Below are 18482 nucleotides of genomic sequence, written 5' to 3'. Positions count from 1 at the left end.
GGCAGCAATTTTGCGCCCCCTCCCTTCCTGTACCTGGATTTTGTCCTTGCTCCTCCATAAAGCAGTGCACTACTCAGACGTACCTGGTATAGTGACTTACATTATTCCACACACCATAATGCCCATTACACATTATGCCACACACTGTAATGCCTATTACCAAAGTGCCACTTACATATTTGCCCGACACCATTTTATACCCCACAGTAAGGCTTCTAATTACTTTAAAATTACCTGCTCGTTGTCAGGGGTTACATGCTCGTTGCCATGGGGTTATGCTTGTTGCCGGGGGGTTTCATGCTTGTTGCCAGGGGGTTTATGCTCATTGCCAGGGATTACATGCTCGTTGCCAGGGGTTACATGCTCGTTGCCATGAGGTTTATGCTTCTTGCCATGGGGTCTCATGCTCGTTGCCAGGGGGGTTTATGCTTGTTGCCAGGGGGTTTATGCTCATTGCCAGGGGATTTCACGGGAGAAGATGCAGCTTTCAGCATCTTCTCCAGGCAGCCGGGAACACTGTGTGCATTGCGCTGGCCTAACAGACACTAGAGGTCCAGACACTAGAGGGCCAGTAAGGACCTCTAGCATTTGTCTCCTCTTTGGCGGCAGCCGTTTTCTGAGTCTGCAGCCCCCAAGCCACCTCGAGTCAGCTTTTTCACCCCCTGCAATCCGGCATCCGGTGCGCGTGCACCTCTAGCCCCCCCTAGTTGCGGCCCTGTGGTGGCACTTGTAGTTCAACAAGTGCCAAAGGGCAGGCATGATGACTCCTGTAGTTCCACTGTAAAATACATTAGTTTTGAACTATTTACCCCCATTATTACCCTGGTACCCCCACAGCCCAGGGGTGCAGGGAAGAGCCACGGGCTCCAGCCTAAGCCTGGGTTGTTGGGAGAGGGGGGACCCCTTCCTGGGGGGGTCCCCACCTCCCCTGAGATCCCCAGCTTGGGCTGACCAGCTTGGGGTGTGAATGCTTTGGCTGGGAAGATCCAGTGATAGGGTCCCCTGGCTGTGGCATGTTTGCTAACTCTCCAGAATTTTCCTGTAGCAAAGGAGATTTCTCTCCCATGTTTGACATTGGTAAATTTGCGAGTGGCTAAAAATGAAGAAACTCTACAAAGAATGCTAACTCGACCAAACTCTCAGCTTAGTAAATTTACCCCTCAGTCATGACGGATTGCAATGATTTCTTATGAAGGTAGCTAATAAATATATATCCCTTTTGAATTAATTTGAACTTTTAATGTTCTTCATTTTGATTGTTTCTGACAAACATTTTTCTCTTTAATAATATTCTGCATCAATAGGTGGTGTTGTAACCAGTTACTAAATAGCACTACTACAAGCATAGCTTACAGCATTACAGTCTGAATCAAGATCTTGCCTTAAGTATTGCAAGGGTTGAAATCAGTAGGACTCAATGTCGGCACTCTAGCATCCATTACAGGTTGAGTCTCCCATATCCAAATATTCCGAAATACAGAATATTTTTAGCATGACTGAGATTGTGACACACTTGTTTTCTAATGGTTCATTGTACACAAACTTTGTTTAAGGAACAAAATTATTAAAATTATAGTATATAATAACCTTCAGGCTGTGTGTATAAGGGGTATATGAAACATAAATGAATTTCATGTATGTACACAAACTTTTTTTGATGTACAAAATTATTAAAAATATAGTATAAAATTTCCTGAAGGCTGTGTGTATAAGGTGTGTATAACACATAAATGTATTCTGTGTTTAGATTTGGGTCCCATTCCCAAGATATCTCATTATGGTATGCAAATATTCCAAAATACGTAATATTCTGATATCCAAAATACCCCTGGTCCCAAGCATTTTGGATATGGGAGACTCAACCTGTACTAATACATGTATCTTCATTATTACATGCTCAGCAATGAACCATTGCATGATATAACCCACAGAAGGAGCAAATAACATATAACAGGCTACAACATACTGTAGCTCTAAAAAGCAATATCCTCGGTGGACATGGAGTTTATATGTTTTCCTGGTGTTCCTGTGTGTTGTCTCACACAGCCCAAAAAAATTCTGGTCGGTTAATTGGCTTCTGACAAAATGGACTCTAATTACTTTGGTACAGCAATGCATAATATAATTAGCACTATATAAATAAAACAATGGACGTTGTTCTAAATAGAAACTGGTGCTATTACTAGACCATAAGGGCAGTTGTATTTCTGCACAATGGGCGTGATTCTGATTCAGAGGTGGATGAGCCCATCTGCGACTTTATGCAAATGCCACTACAAAGCCCTTTCCTGGTGTACATCCATGCATACTGTATGAATGTGCAAGGACTGAGATGTCCACTTTGAGCGTCTGTAGTGTCCTGTACTGTTAACACCCATAGTGCTCCATACTGATTATACCAGCGCCTATATTAATTATCAAGCACCTCTCCCCATATTTATTACACTAGCAGTGCTCAAACTTATCGTACTAGTGAATGGAAATTTTTATTATCACATCATATGTATGTATTGTGGTTTTCTATAAGTGTAGAGAGACTTCTTTCCCCTAAAGTAATTGTACTGTGTGATAATACAGTGTACGTACTGGTAATAGCAATTTATTAATGTGAATATATTTCTACATTTCCTGCCTCCTCTTTATTCACTGAATTAAATACTCTTGGGACAGAACAATAAATTGCATACTGTACTACAGATTTAGACAAATATACAGTAGTATTAGCGTAGTAGCATAGTAGTAGCATATCTAAAAACTTTGTATTAACAAATAATCAGAATAAATGTTAATGTTGAAAATGTCAAATAGGAAACCACCTACAGTATACATGACGGACATGCCATATACATGTTTCACATTCATACTTAGATACAGCTGCCATTCTAAGCATTTTGTTTTATACATTATTAAGAAGAGTAGACTATACTTACTCAGGATGATGGAGATGAAACTGTGCAGGACTAAGGTCCTATCCGAATACTGTAATTCACACAATGCAAACATTACCAGGAAACTGGCAACCATAGCTTCTATTAATTCTATCAGGGTGTGACAGTATTGTAATATATACATATACTGTATATTCCACACCAACCAGGGAGGGATCATTTACTGCACTAACCTCTATCACAGTGGGATACATCATTGAAGCTTGTCACTCTTTAGATAATGGCTCTCAATATTACATTTACAATATGCAAAACACAATTACTATATAAAGGTAAAAATAAAAGAGAAAATGAAAAAATAATATATACTGGATCACAGAGTTAAATAAGGCAGCATGTTTGCAATGTAAAGTGGAATGTTTTTCTACAAGAGACAGTGAAGGTATTTCCCTAAGTGAAATGTACTTACTTGGAGCCATAAGATACAGAATACTGAAAATTCAGTGGTGTTCTTTTAAAACTCAAAATTGTTATTAAGCTCTTCTGATATTTGTTTTGAGATTTAAGCCTTAAATTCCCCTCCCTATAATCTTTCCACAATGAATTCTTTCATGCTGACAAATATCCTAGGTACAAAAAGTCATATTTAAAATAACCTTTTTGTGCTGGTGTAATTTTTATTTCCAAACCCCTTGGACTAGGGATCAGCAATCTTGGGGTATTGGTATTATTTGTTCAGCACAGATGTATAGCCCTGGATTATATACAAAGGGGTCTAGGTAATAAATTAAATATGGAGTTTATAGTGTCTCTGTTCTACTCTTTCCTTCGTAATTTACTCCTAATGGAAGCTTTGGTAAAAGTGCCTGGATGAGCAGGCATGGCATAGCTACAGGGCACAGATATGGTAATGAGAGAATCAATGTTCTGTATACTGTGCGCTGCTCGCTCTCCTCAATGTGCCAAAATCCTCCACCACTTCACAACTTGCAGAGGTCGGGAGTTCCTACATATTGCACTGTCCTGCTCCAAAAATACAGCACTGAAGCAGCACTAAGCTAGTGCACTGTGCCCATAATGATCAGGTGGAGAAAGGCTTTATTAAAAAAAAATGTCCCTTTCATGGCAATGACTTTTAAGTTTAGCATAAAAGAACAGGAAATAAAGTAATGATTTTCTTTTTCATTGACAGAAGTGATTTAAGAAACAGTACTTCACGATTAAAGTGTGACAAAGTTTAGAGGTGTGGCACAATAATGTAGATATTAGGGGGTAAATTTACTATGAATCATTCATGGTTGAGCATTTGCATGTGAGTTTCCCCTGAAATTGCTACTTGGAAATTAGGCAAATACGGGTGCAAAGAAAAAATCCTGACAGCAAAACCTGCAAATAGAAGTCAATAGACCATTCAACCAACCCGTGAATACTTTCTATATGTAGGAATACAATTCACAGATTTACTAAGAATCGTGTTTCAAAATACGATAGAACACGGATGAAACTTGCTCAGAGCAGAATAGAAGAATCACATAGACGACAGAAAAAATAGACAAACTGAAAAAAGACAACTCTGAAAAACACAAGACTACTCACAAACCAACACCTCCACATGACACCGTAAACTTGTCCAGCAAACTCCTGCAAGAAATGTTCTCCAAACTCCAACAATGCAAACTCCAACCACAGAAGACCACTAAAATGCACGTGTTCTGATCCATTTGGGACATATTTATACAGGTTTGGTGATGATACAGTAGCATGTGATGGCTTCTACCAATGAGAGATCGAAAAGGGAATGTTTTCCAAGTTCAGTCGTGTTTAAACGCATTTGCCGTACATTTAAATGCAGAGTCTATTGGTAAAATGCAGTCCGGCAGAGTTCGCGCCATGACCACACATGATGGGTTATAGACCATTGGAAGGAAATAGACAGATGAACACGATTCTTAGTAAATCAGTGATTTGGGACTCAAAAAACTCACACAAATCCCAGCTATGTCCATCACGTTTTTTTTCTTTACCAAACATGATTCTTAGTAAATTTAGCCCTATGTGTAACATAAGCTGTTATCTAGATTTACCTACAGTAACCAGTCCAGGTATAATGTGCTCTGTCAAGACATTGGCTGGGCCCCCAGAAGTAGGAGGGGCATGGTTTGCCCATCAGGGGTCATCTACAGAGCTGCCCACTGAGGGTGGTGTAGTGCACCATCCTTGGGGTGTTATTAGACCTCCCTTGCACTTACAGACCCCAGAGACATAATAAAGGATACAAAACACTCACATATAGATAAATAGATATCGATATATACATTACATAGAGGACCTCATTCAGAGTCGGTCGTTGTGGCCGCACGGTCGTACACCAACGATGTTCGCTAAACTGCGCATGCATAAAATTCGCAATGCGCGTGCGCAAACTAGCTATTACGATCAGAAATTGATCTCTCTCCTTGAACACAGCCAGGTCGTTAGTTTGAGTGACAGGATGAGGCATTTGTGGGTGGTAACAGGGGAAGGTGCTTGTGAACGGGGGAGCAGGGATCCGAACGCAGGCGTGCCTGACTATGTATGGTCAACCTTAAGCTCTACGACCAGCTCCGATGGTTCCCGATGGTCTCGATTAATCCTTATATGCCCGGAGATGACGTGTATTGTGAACGAGAAGGGGGCGTATTTTTAGTCTTACGGCCCCATCCTCCCCTCGCTCGTCCAGCTAACGATCCCATCTTAACGATGCAACTTGCGAGCACTTCATTTGCATGTCCAGCCCCTTTTACCTTACGACCGTGCGCCCGCAACGACCGACTCTGAATGAGGTCCAGAGTCCTACTGCTATCTAATGTGTAAAGTTCCTCAAAGTTGGATTACAATGATTTTTATAATATTTGAGAACATTATATAAATAGATGCAGGCAGGGGAGATTCTTTAGTGGCCTAAGGGCCTCATTCTGGTTGGATCAAAAGGCTGCGTTTGCATGCAGGATGTGTGCGCGAACCAGACACTGCGATCAGGAAGCGAATGCAGTGAAAACGCAGAGTCTTCATGCAGTGATTGACGGGTGGTGATGGGGGGTGGTCAGAGAAACGCAGGTGTGCCTGGGAGTTTAAATGCTGTTACAGGGGTGTGCAGAATTAAACCCCTGCAATAGCATACACTGGAAGAGGTCTAGATGGCGACAGGAAGTTTAGCAGTTTCTGCGGTAGGGTCAGGTCAACCACAACTGTTCGGATGGTTCCGAAGTTACTCGATGTTACCGATTTTTTTCGCTGACTTGCGGATGCATGTCATGGGAAGTGGGTGGTGGGGGTCTTGTTATAGAGCTGCGGTTGCCGTGTGATTGCATACATTAGCATATTTTCACAGCGAGCGGGGTGCATGCGAATGCAGCTGTGCGATCCAACCTGAATAAGGCCCTAAGAGATATAGGGCCTGATTCAGAGCCGCTCGTTCGTTCCGAGCGATATTCGCACAACTGCGCATGCGTACGGATTGTAATACGCATGCGCGAACCAGTCAGTGCGGCCGAAAATTGTGTACTCGCTAAATAGCGAATGCCTGCTATTTTGAGTGACAGAATGAGGTGTATGTGGGTGGTAACAGGGGAAGGTGCTTGAAAACGGGGAGTGGAGATCCGAACGCAGGCGTGCCAAAAGGTCAAAACGGGCGTTTTAAGGGTGTGCATAATTAATACAGCAGCGTCATCGACCACGTCACTTGGTTATTTTATAGTTAGAACTGCTCGCAAGATTGCGGTAGGAAAAACCAACCACAAGAATAGCGAGCAGTTCATTCGCCTTTCGATGTACTTGATTAATCCAATAAATAGCGGACATGACGTATGATGCGAGCGGCCAGGGGGCGTTTTTTGCAAAATTAGGACCGCAAGTTTTGTTCGCTCATTCTAACATAGAGGCGTCAACAGACCGCAAAGAGCGAACGGTTAATTTGAATAGCCACCCCTTTTTCTGAACGAGCGAGTGCAAATAGCGTCCGGCTCTGAATCAGGCCCATAGTATTATGTATTTATTATTTATTAACAGTTACTTATATTGCGCAAATACATTCTGTTGCACTTTACAATTGGAAACAAACAGTAATCAAACAAAGGCCCTGATTCAGACCCACTCGCGAGCGGCTGTCCGCTCGCAAGTGGGTCGATGGTCTGCACTGCGCATGCGCGAGACGCGATGAGCGAAGGACTTTCCTTCGCTCGTAGTGTCTGATCAAAGGGGACGTGCTGTCGATGTTGATTGACAGCACGCCCCCTTTGGTGGGCGTGCCGGGGGCGTGCCTGCCAGACGGAGGCGTTCCCAAGCGAACGCCTACCGTCAGAAGCCCGCCCCACTGACATCACTAGTGATGTCAGTGGGAGTGATTTTGGCTCTGATAGAGCCAAAATCACTCCTGGCCTTGCGGTTGAGAAACTCAACCGCAGGCTTCTGCTCGCAGTGGCGATGGTCAAGACCATCGCGACCATCATCCTGCACGCTCGTATATGCTGTGGGTGGTGACCCACAGCAATACGAGCGTCCAGGAGGACGCTCCATATTTATGGAGGTGGGCCCTGATTCAGAGCGAGCGCTCTGGTCAGAGCGTCCGGCTCTGAATCAGGGCCAAAGTTCGGTAATAACAGACAGACTGGAAAATAAGAGGGCCCTTCTCGCAAGTTTACAATCTATAGGGATAGAGGCATTGATACACAAGGATAAGGGTTACATATCGCATATTGGTCCAGTCTTGTTGCAGAGCCTCTTGGTGGGCTGTATGATCCAGTCACAAAGCAATGTTGGCCTGGGGTCAGCAGGAAAGTGAAGAAATAGAAAATATGTAAAATTATGTTTGGACTGTATAGAGGGGATATAATTGGGTATCATAGCTTATGGAGGTTATGTGAGTGGTTCTGAAATTTGATAAGTTTCCCGAAGAGGTGGGTTTTTAGGAAATGCTAGAAAGTTTGGAGACTAGAGGAAAGTCTTATTGTGCATTGTAAGGCATTCCATAGAGTCGGTGCAGCCCAAAAAAAGTTATGTAACCGTGAATGGGATCAGGTAATTAGTATGGGTGAGAGACGCAGATCTTGTGCTGATTGGAGAGGTCAAACTCGAAGATATTTTGAGATTATCAAAGAAATATATGATGGTGTAGTTTGGTTAATAGCCTTATTTGTAAATAAAAGTATTTTATATTGAATTGGTATAATACAGCTAACCAATGGAGGGACTAACAAAGCGAAGCAGCAAATGATGAACCATATTTATCGAAATTAAGTAAATACAGATGCATCCACATACATTGTGGCTGATCACGCACAAACACGCCCGCAAATTGCGCTATGCGCCATGCTACACTATGGTACATCCCCAATCGTGGGAGTGCATCTCCATTCAATCCTATGGAGATGTAGGATTGAATGTGAACTTCCCAGTGCATCTCCATTCAGATGTGAAAGCGCGTCCCCGATCGCGGGTGTGCATATCCCATTATATCCTATGGAGCAGCGAATGCATGTCTCTGATCGCTGGAGTCTGTCTCATGCCATGCATATCAAGATTCGCTGTGCTATGGACAACAATATAGCTGGGCAGATCTGTAACTGATTGCATCTTCTTCATTAGTTGCCATCAGGAGCAGATTGGCCATAAACCTCACTGGGAGCTTTTCCTGGTGTGCCAGATAATTGTAGGACTTTTAAATATTTCTTCTTTAATAAAGTGACTCATTACTAAAAAGGGCTGGCCAAGAGTGCCTGACATTTCTTTGCTTCCTAGTGTTTGGTCCCTCTCCAGGGACCAGCCACCATATTTCACCTGTCCCTCCCCTTTCTGTTGCTGCTCCTCATGGTCATGACCCCTCTTCCCCCAACCCCTGCGCATCATCCAGTTAATTTGTTTGGCTTGTATCCCACTCCACCGCTTCCCACCTCAATGACACATCAGAGGCCCAACACAATCACCCTGCTCCTTTTTTACCCCTGCGAGGCATCTGTGCAGTGCCTGGAGGCGCCACCAAGTATCCACTCTCCCTCACATCTGTCACCTTCAGCTGCTTGATCAGGTCACCAGTCAGGACAGTTCCTGCTTTGAGTCTGACTGGAGGTTGAAGCTGCAGGCATGAGAACTACAGTGATGTCACTACAGCAGGGGTGGATCTACTGTGTGCTCTGTCTCTGGTGTAACGATAATCACAACATGTTGGTAGTTCCTGTGCAACAATGGTGGAGAAAAAGATAATTAGAAGCGAGCAATGGGGATGACTGTTGGACAGAAAAGTATATTAGGGAAAAGCTGGTAGGCAGAGGGTATGTGAAAAAAAATATAATAGGCAGAATGGGGGGGCATATAAGAAAAGAGCTGGAGGACAGGAGGGCATTGAGGGAAAAGTTGGTGGGCATAGGGGCATGTGAAAAAGCTCGTGGGTAGACAGGCACTTGTGCAGGAAAACCTTTGTTCTTTTATGGACTGAGGCTCCCACATGTTGGCCTGGGCATAATCGTTTGGCAATGCCCTTTCACAAGGCTTAATCTTTGACTCTAGTCTGCCTTCCAAGAACCATAGAAAGGAAAAGGGGTCATTTGTGAACAGAAGAGAGATGATTTTACCTTCAGCATAGGAAGGTAAAGCAAAATAGAAAAGATGAGTGTCGCGGCATGCCGGACACCAGCTATCACTTACTGGGTCCAGCACCACTGGGTAGCTGGCCGATTGTGGGCAGCAGGGACACAGTTCCTGGTATCTGCTGCTGACAGCCTAGGTCCTGGACTCTCTCCTTCCTCCTCCTGCATTGGCCGCAGGACACAGGTGGTCGCGGCTCCCATAAGGAGTCATCCTCTGTAAAATTTAAAGGGACACATGTGCCAAAAATGACATCATAGTCCAGGGGTGGCCAACCTGGAGTTCTTGAGACGTATGCGGCTCTTTCATGTTTGCCTTGCGGCTCCTGGTTCCCCCACTGGTACTGAGAATTCTGGTGTCTGAAGCAATCAAAGACTAAAGAAGCCTCTGATTGCTTCAGAGGCCAGCGTTCCCAGTGATGCAGTGCACGGGTGATGTCATGACATCACCCACAATGTGAGGAGCCTGCGCGCCTGCTGGATCCAGTTAGATCCATCAAGCAGTGGAAGCGGCAATGGAAGCGGCAGTAGCAGCAACGGCAATATTCGGGAGCCCTGACGGGGTGGAGCTGTGCCAGCATGAAGACAGGTAAGTTTCTTCATAGGGTGTGGGCAGGGAGGGGGAGCTAGTACTGGAGGCACTACCTTAGGGGGTATGACTACAGGGAGCATTACAGAAGGGACACAACAACTGGGGGCATTGCTTAATGGGCACAACTACAGGGGGCATTGCTTAATGGGCACAACTACAGGGGGCATTGCATAATGGGCACAGCTACAGGGAGCATTGTATAATGGGCACAGCTACAGGGGGTATTGCATAAGGGCCACAATTACTAGGGGCAATGCTTAAATGGCACAATTACAGGGGCATTGCATAAGAGGTACAGCTACAGGGGGCATTGCTTAATGGCCAAAACTACAGGGGGCATTGCAGAAGGGGCACAGCTACAGGGGGCATTGTATAATGGGCACAGCTACAGGGAGCATTGTATAATGGGCACAGCTACAGGGGGTATTGCATAAGGGCCACAATTACTAGGGGCAATGCTTAACTGGCACAATTACAGGGGCATTGCATAAGGGGTACAGCTACAGGGGGCATTGCTTAATGGCCAAAACTACAGGGGGCATTGCAGAAGGGGCATTGCATAATTGGCTTAACTACAGGGGACATTGCAGAAATGCACAGCTACATGGGGTATTGCATAATGGGCACAGCTACAGGGGGCATTGCATAATGGGCACAGCTACAGGGAGCATTGTATAATGGGCACAGCTACAGGGGGCATTGCATAAGGACCCCAACTACTGGGGCATTGCTTAATTGGCACAACTACAGGGGGCATTGTAGAAGGGAAACGGCTACAAGGGGCATTGCTTAATGGGCACAACTACAGGGGGCATTGCATAAGGGCCCCAACTACTGGGGGCATTGCTTAATTGGCACAACTACAGGGGGCATTGTAGAAGGGAAACAGCTACAAGGGGCATTGCTTAATGGGCACAACTACAGGGGGCATTGCAAAAAGGGCACACCTACAGGGGGCATTGCATAAGGGCCACAACTACTGGGGCACTGCTTAATGGGCACAACTACAGGGGGCATTGTAGAAGTGGCACAGCTACAGAGGGCATTGCAGAAGGGGCACAATTACTGGGTGCATTGCTTAATGGGCACAACTACAGGGCATTGCAGAAGGGGCACCTACTGAGGGCATTGCATAATGGGCACAGCTACAGGGGGTTTTGCATAAGGACCACAACTACTTGGGGCATTGCTTAATGGGCACAACTACAGGAGACACAACATAATGGGCACTACTGCCTGAGAGCCAGTGGGGGGGGCGCAGCCTGAGAGCTGGGGGAATGATGCCTGCTTTCATGCATATGGGGGTAGAGTGGGGCTGTTTAGATAACTCTGGGGGGGAAGTGGCTAGAGTGACACATGAGGTTCCACTACAGTGACATGAGGGGGCTGCAATGACACATGAATGTGGGCTGGAATGACAAGGGAGGGGGCTGGAGTGACATATGGAGATGAAGTGTGTATTATGTGAATCTTGCTTTTTCAATTTATTTTATGTGGTTCTGGATTTCAAAGTGTATTTTATGTGGATCTGGATTGTTTCTTTGTGTTTTATGTGAATGTGGTATTTTAAAAAATTATATTGGGAAGTTTATGTAAATTGTGTATTTTCAATGTGCTGGGTTTGCCCCCAGTGTGACAATAAACGGGGGTGTGACACAAGGTCATGCTCCTGCCAATATCATGTCAAAGGAGTGCGCACAAAACTGGGGTGTGGCCTTATGACAGCTAGGCCACGCCTCATTTTTTGTGCAAGTTATCGGCTCTTTAACTTGACTACAGATATTCTTTGGCACTTTTCCCCTGACTGGTTGGCCACCCCTGCTCTAGTCTATATAAAGGGGTCTATGAGCACAATCTAGTGCCAGAGAATAGGCTGTCAACCATGTTCGAGCGTTCCTAGTGAAACTTACTACTCTTTCTTGACCTCAGTATCTGTTGCTGACAGTCTAGGTCCCTGCCTCTCTCCTTCCTCCTGTGCAGTGGCCCTGGAACAAAGGCAGCTGTGGCTCCCATAGGGACACGTGCACCGTCCCCTGTAAAATTTAAAGGGGCAGACGGATTTTGAATATCTAGCCTATATAAAGGGTTCTCTTTGCACAATCTAGTGCCAGAGTATAGGGTCTCAACCATACTCTAGCATTCCTAGTGATACCTACTGCTCATTCCTGACCTCGGCTTTGTTCATGACCTGATTCCATCTCATCTCTGGTACTACGCTTGATAGTCCGTTTGGTTCTGACCCGGCTTGTCCACAACACTTTCTTTGAACACTGCTTAATCCCAGAATACACCAGCACTTGTATTAGGGAACCTAATCTGAGGGCCAGGACCTGCATGTTGGATGCAGCTAAGACCAAACCTCCTTGTGGGGGTCCCTGATGAATACAAAACATGGGCTAGCATTCATTATCCATTCAGCAATTGTGAAAATTTGAAAATTTATATAGGTGCTCATTAACTAAAAACAATACATTCCTTAGAACAAGACCAGACAAATCCTCACTTTTTTGATCCTCAGCTTCATAGATATATTTCCACAAGTTTTTAAAATTGCACTGGTGCATAAACCATTTCTTATGGATATACTCCAGAATTTCTCTTAACACCTTAAACTCTCTTCCTTAGGAAGTGTCACTCCTAACATGTATACAAATATGAGACCATAGCCTCAAATAAAGTGGTGAAATAGATGTTCAATCTGGGCACTCCACCCATCGGAAAATCAACTCTATTAATAAGCAACCGCTTGTCTGCGGTTTTCATGTGAAAATATAAAGCTGCAATAACATTATAGCATGACACAGTGCAGAACATATAGACAGAGAAGGAGCACAACACAGAACATAAACTGTAGATGGGGAAGGAGCACAACACAGAACAAATATGCCAGGTAGGAGCAAAACACAGAATATATAAATGGGGAAGACGTACAACACAGAACATATATATGGGGAACGAGCACAATACTGAGCATATAGACGAGGAAAGAGCACAATATAAAACATATAGAACACATAGATGGGAAGGAACATAACACAGATAGATGGTCAGGGATTAAAAAGTGATGGTTTATTTTTAGATTACCAATTTTGATTGACAGGGTTAGTTAGCCTATTCGGTTTAGTGGCAGGAGTTTGTTAGGCAGTCTATAAATTAGGGATGAGTGGGTTCGGATTTCTGAAATCCGAACCCCCCTGAGCCACCCTGATCCGAGCCGGGAACTGAGTCCGGCTCGGGTTTTCTCGCCTGACTTGGAACTGAAATCGAGGCAAAACGTCATCATCCCGCCTTCCGGATCTCGCAGGTTTTGGATTCAATAAAAGGTCCCCGTGTCGGCGCCATTTCTCACTCCGGCTGTGGACAGTGAAGAGGGAGGGTGGGAGCTAGGGCTGGCTGTGCTGGGTTGTGCTACTGTTGTCCATAGGGGCTGGCTGGGCTGTGTTGTGCTGCTATCATAGGGACAGGCTGGACTGTTTTGTGCAGTCAGTTGTCCATAGGGGCTGTGTCCACTCCAAAGTCTATAGGGGCTGGCTGGACTGTGTTGTGCAGTATCCCATAAAGGCTGTAGTCCTAGAGGGGTGCTGTAGTGTTGTCCAGGGGGTGATCTGTCCATCAGGGGTGCTCCCCCAAAGTGCACTCCAAAAAAAATAAAAACTTTTTTTTGTGTTTGTGAATTGTGTGCGCAGTAGCCGCACGTGCATCAACAAAGTAGCGCCAAGCGCGAGCCTGTGTCATAAATAAAGGGCCGGCTGGCTCGTCTGTTAAAGGGTGCTGTAACCCCCAAAGTGCACTCCAACAAAAATAAAAAACTATTTTCTGTGTTTGTGAATTGTGTGCACTGTGGCTGCATGTGCATCAACAAAGTAGCGCCAAGCGTGTGCCTGTGTCATAGATCAAGGGCCGGCTGGCTTGAACGTTAAAGGGTGCTGTAACCCCCAAAGTGCACTCCAAACAAAATAAAAAATGATTTTCTGTGTTTGTGAATTGTTTGTGCTGTAGTCGCACGTCCATCAACAAAAGAGCTGCGCCAAATGTGCGCCTGTGTCATAAATCAAGGGCCAGCTGGCCTGACCGTTAAAGGGTGCTGTAACTCCCAAAGTGCACTCCAAACAAAATAAAAAATAATTTTCTGTGTTTGTGAATTGTGTGCACTGTGGTTACATGTGCATCAACAAAGGAGCAGCACCAAGCATGTGCCTGTGTCCCATAAGTCTGTTAAAGGGTGGTGTAACTCCCAAAGTGCACTCCAAAAAATATTTAAAATTATTCTTTTCTGTGTTGTGTGCGCTGTAGCCGAACGTCCATCAACTAAGGAGCAGCGCCAAGCAAGCTCCTGTGTCATAAATCAAGGGTCAGCTGGCTTGACCGTTAAAGGGTGGTGTAACCCCCAAAGTGCACTGCAACAAAAATAAAAAAATATTTTCTGTGTTTGTGAATTGTGTGCACTGTGGTTGCACATGCATCAACAAAGGAGCAGCACCAAGCATGCGCCTGTGTCCCATAAGTAAAGGGCCAGCTGGCTCAACTCTTAAATGGTGGTGTAACCCCCCAAAGTGCACTCCAAAATTATTTTTAAATTCTTCTTTTCTGTGTTTGTGTGTGCCTTAGCCACACATATATATCAATCAATATAACATAAATGGAGGACCAAACTTTGGGCCTGATTCAGAGCCGGACGCAATTAGCGCTCGCTCGTCCAGAAAATAGGGGTGGCTATTCAAATGAACCGTTCGCTCTTAGCTGTCTGTTCATGCCTCTAGGTCTGAACGAGCGAACAATACATGCGAACGTAATTTTGAAAAAAAAACGCCCCTGGCCGCTCGCATCCTACGTCATGTCCGCTATTTATTACATTAATCGAGTACATCGAGCAGCGTATGAACTGCTCGCTATTATTGTGGTTGGTTTTTGCTACCACAATTTTGCGAGCAGTTCTGGCTATAAAATAACCCAGTGACGTGGTCAATGATGCTGCTGTATTAATTATGCACACCCATAAAATGCCCGTTTTGACCTTTAAGCACGCCTGCGTTCTGATCTCCACTCCCCGCTTTCAAGCACCTTCCCCTGTTACCACCCACATACGCCTCCTCCTGTCACTCAAAATAGCAGGCATTCGCTATTTAGCGAACAAACGATTTTCGGCCACACTGACTGGTTCGCGCATGCGTATTACGATCCATACGCATGCGCAGTTGGGCAAACATCGCTCGGAGTGAACGAGCGGCCGCTTACGAGCGGCTCTGAATCAGGCCCTTTGTCCCCTAAAAATAAAATAGGGAAAGATCAAGAACCACTTCCTCCTAGTGCTGAAGCTGCTGTCACTAGTCATGATAAAATGCCATCAATGTCGTCTGCCAAGGTTGATGCCCAATGTCATAGTAGAGGGCATATAAAATCCCAAATGACAAAGTTCAGGAAAATGACCTTAAAAAAAACATTTAAATCATCTTAGGAGAAACGTAAACTTGCCAATATGCCATTTATGACACGGAGTGGCAAGGAACAGCTAAGGTCTTTCCCTATGTTCATGACTAGTGGTTCAGCTTCACATGACGATGGAAGCCCTCCCCCCACTACAAAAATTAAATGAGTTAAGCTGGCAAAAGCTCAGTGAAGAACTGTGCGTTCTATGCGTTCTAAGAAGATATCACAAATCCCCAAGGAGAGTCCAAGTGTGGCGGCGGTTGCGATGCCTGACCTTCCCAGGACTGGACGGGAAGAGGTGGCTCTTTCCACCATTTGCTCGTCCTCTATAAGTGCTGAAAGGAGCACCCACAGTCCACTTGCTGATATGTAAATTGAAGATGTCACTGTTGAAGTACAACAGGATGAGGATACTGGTGTAGCTGGCGCTGAGGAGGAAGTTGGCGAGGAGGATTCTGATGGTGATGTGGTTTGTTTAAATCAGGCTCGGTGGGAGACAGCTGTTGTCCGTGGGATGAAAAAGCCCATCCAAGTCAGAAGACCAAACATTCCACCTCTTTGGTCTGGCAATATTTCTATCCAAATCCGGACAACAACTGTCTTGCCATATGTACCATATGTAAAGGTGAAATAAGTAGGGGTAGGGACGTTAACCACCTAGGAACATCCTCCCTTATACGTCACCTGCAGCGCGTTCATAAAAAGTTACTGTCAAGTTCAGAAACTTTGGCTAAGACCGTAAGCAGTCCAGGGACACCTAAATCCCTTTGTCCTGTTGTATCCAAGCGCCTGCAAACCACACCGTCAACTCCCTACTCGTCAATTTCCTCCTTAGTCAGGATCGGAAGTAGTCCTGCAGGCCATGTCACTGGCATGACTGACTCTCCTATCCAGGATTCCTCCGGAGGATCCTGCATTGCTACGCCTACTGCTGCCGCTGCTGCTGTTACTGCTGGGACTCGTTCATCATCCCAGAGAGGAAGTAGGAACACCTCTACTTTTACTAAACAATTGACCCTCCAACAGTCCTTAGCGAGGAGGATGAAGTAAGACAGCAGTCATCCTGAAGCAAAACGTATAACTGAGGCCTTGACTGCTATGCTGGTGTTAGACGTGCGTCTGGTATTCGCCATTAGTGCAGTGGGATTTAGACAATTGATGGAGGTAGTGTGTCCCCAGTTTCAAATCCCTTCTAGATTCCACTTCACTAGGCAGGCGATACCGAGACTGTACAGAATCGTCAGAAAAAGTGTCCTCAGTGTCTTGAAAAGTGCGGTTGTACCCAATGTCCACTTAACCACAGACATGTGGACAAGTGGAACAGGGCAGACTAAGGACTATATGAGTGTGACAGCCCACTGGGTAGATGTATCACCTTATGCAGCAACAACAGCAGCGTCACCAGTAGCAGCATCTCAGAAACGCCAGCTCGTTCCAAGGAAGGCTACGCTGTGTATCACCGGTTTCAGTAAGAGGCACGCCACCGACAACCTCTTAGACAAACTGAGGGAAATCATTGCCCAGTGGCTTACCCCACTCCAGGGGATTGTGATATCTGACAACGCCACCAATATTGTGCTTGCTGTACATCTGAGCAAATTCCTGCACGTCCCATGTTTTGCTCACACAATAAATTTGGTGGTGCAGAATTTTCTGAAAAGCGACAGGGGCGTGCAGGAGATGCTTTGGGTGGCCTGAAAAATTTCTGGCCACTTTTGCCATTCAGCGACTGCGTGCCAAAGACTGGAGTGCCAGCAAACACTCTTGAACCTGCCCCACCATCACCTGAAGCAAGAGGTTGTGACGCGGTGGAACTCAACCCTCTATATGCTTCAGAGGATGGAGGAGCAGAAAAAGGCCATTCAAGCCTATACATCCACCTATGACATAGGCAAAGGAGGGGGTATGCACCTGACTCAAGTGCAGTGGAGAATGATTTCCGTGTTGTGCAAGGTTCTCCAGCCCTTCGAACTTGCCACACGTGAAGTCAGTTCAGATACTGCCAGCTTGAGTCAGGTCATTCCCCTCATCAGGCTTTTGCAGAAGCAGCTGAAGAAAGTGAAGGAGGAGCTAAGACGGAGCGATTCCGCTCGGCATGTGGGACTTGTGGAAGAAGCCCTTCATTCACTGTGCTAGGATTCCAGAGTGGTCAATCTGTTGAAATCAGACCATTAAATTTTGGCCACGGTGCTCGATCCTAGGTTTAAAGCCTATGTGGTGTCTCTCTTTCTGGCCGACACAAGCCTGCAGAGGTGCAAAGACATGCTGGTGAAAACACTGTCAGCTGAAGCGGAACGTGACACGTCAACAGCTCCTTCTTCATTTTCTACCATAACTGGGGCAGCCAGGAAACAACTTAGGTATCCTAAGCAACCCGCTGGCGGTGATGCAGGGCAGGCAGGACCAAGTTTGGACATATGGTCGGGACTGAAGGACCTGGCAACAATTTCTGACATGTTTACTTTCACTGCATATGATACTGTCACCATTGACAGATTGGTGGAGGATTACATCGGTGACAGCATCCAAGTAGGCATGTCAGACAGTCCATACCTGTACTGGCAGGAAAAAGAGGCAATTTGGAGGCCACTGTACAAACTGGCTCTATTTTACCTGAATTGCCCCCCCTCCAGTGTGTACTCCGAAAAAGTGTTTAGTGCAGCCGGGAACCTTGTCAGCGAAAGGCGTAGGAGGTTGCTTCCACAAAATGTGGAGAAGATGATGTTCATAAAAATGAATTTTCAACTCTTCCAGGGAGACCAGCCTCCAGAACGTACAGAGGGACCTGTGGTGGTGGATTCCAGTGGGGACGAATTAATACTCTGTGAGGTTGAGGATGTACACAACACTGAAGAGGGTGAGGAATCGGAGGATGAGGACGACATCTTGCCTCCGTAGAGCCAGTTTGTGCAGGGACAGATTAATTGCCAGCTTGTTTTGTGGGGGCCCAAACGAATC

The 18482-nt window shown here is 45.5% G+C and overlaps 1 protein-coding gene across 1 annotated transcript in view; it reads right to left on the bottom strand.

The window, feature by feature from the left end:
- Positions 1 to 3371, bottom strand: part of SLC13A1 (solute carrier family 13 member 1) — a 118915-nt gene extending 115544 nt beyond the window's left edge. The window contains exon 1 of the mRNA XM_088456106.1: positions 3358 to 3371. Within this exon, the coding sequence (XP_088312232.1) occupies positions 3358 to 3367 (10 nt within the window). The 5' untranslated portion in view covers positions 3368 to 3371. The remainder of the gene's footprint in view (positions 1 to 3357) is intronic.
- Positions 3372 to 18482: the final 15111 nt, after the last annotated feature.

The sequence above is a fragment of the Taudactylus pleione genome, unplaced genomic scaffold (assembly GCF_031769625.1).
Source record: "Taudactylus pleione unplaced genomic scaffold, aTauple2 ptg000041l, whole genome shotgun sequence".
NCBI lineage: Eukaryota > Metazoa > Chordata > Amphibia > Anura > Myobatrachidae > Taudactylus > Taudactylus pleione.
The sequence above is the reverse complement of the archived record's forward strand: the minus strand, read 5'-3'. Positions and strand labels throughout refer to the sequence as shown.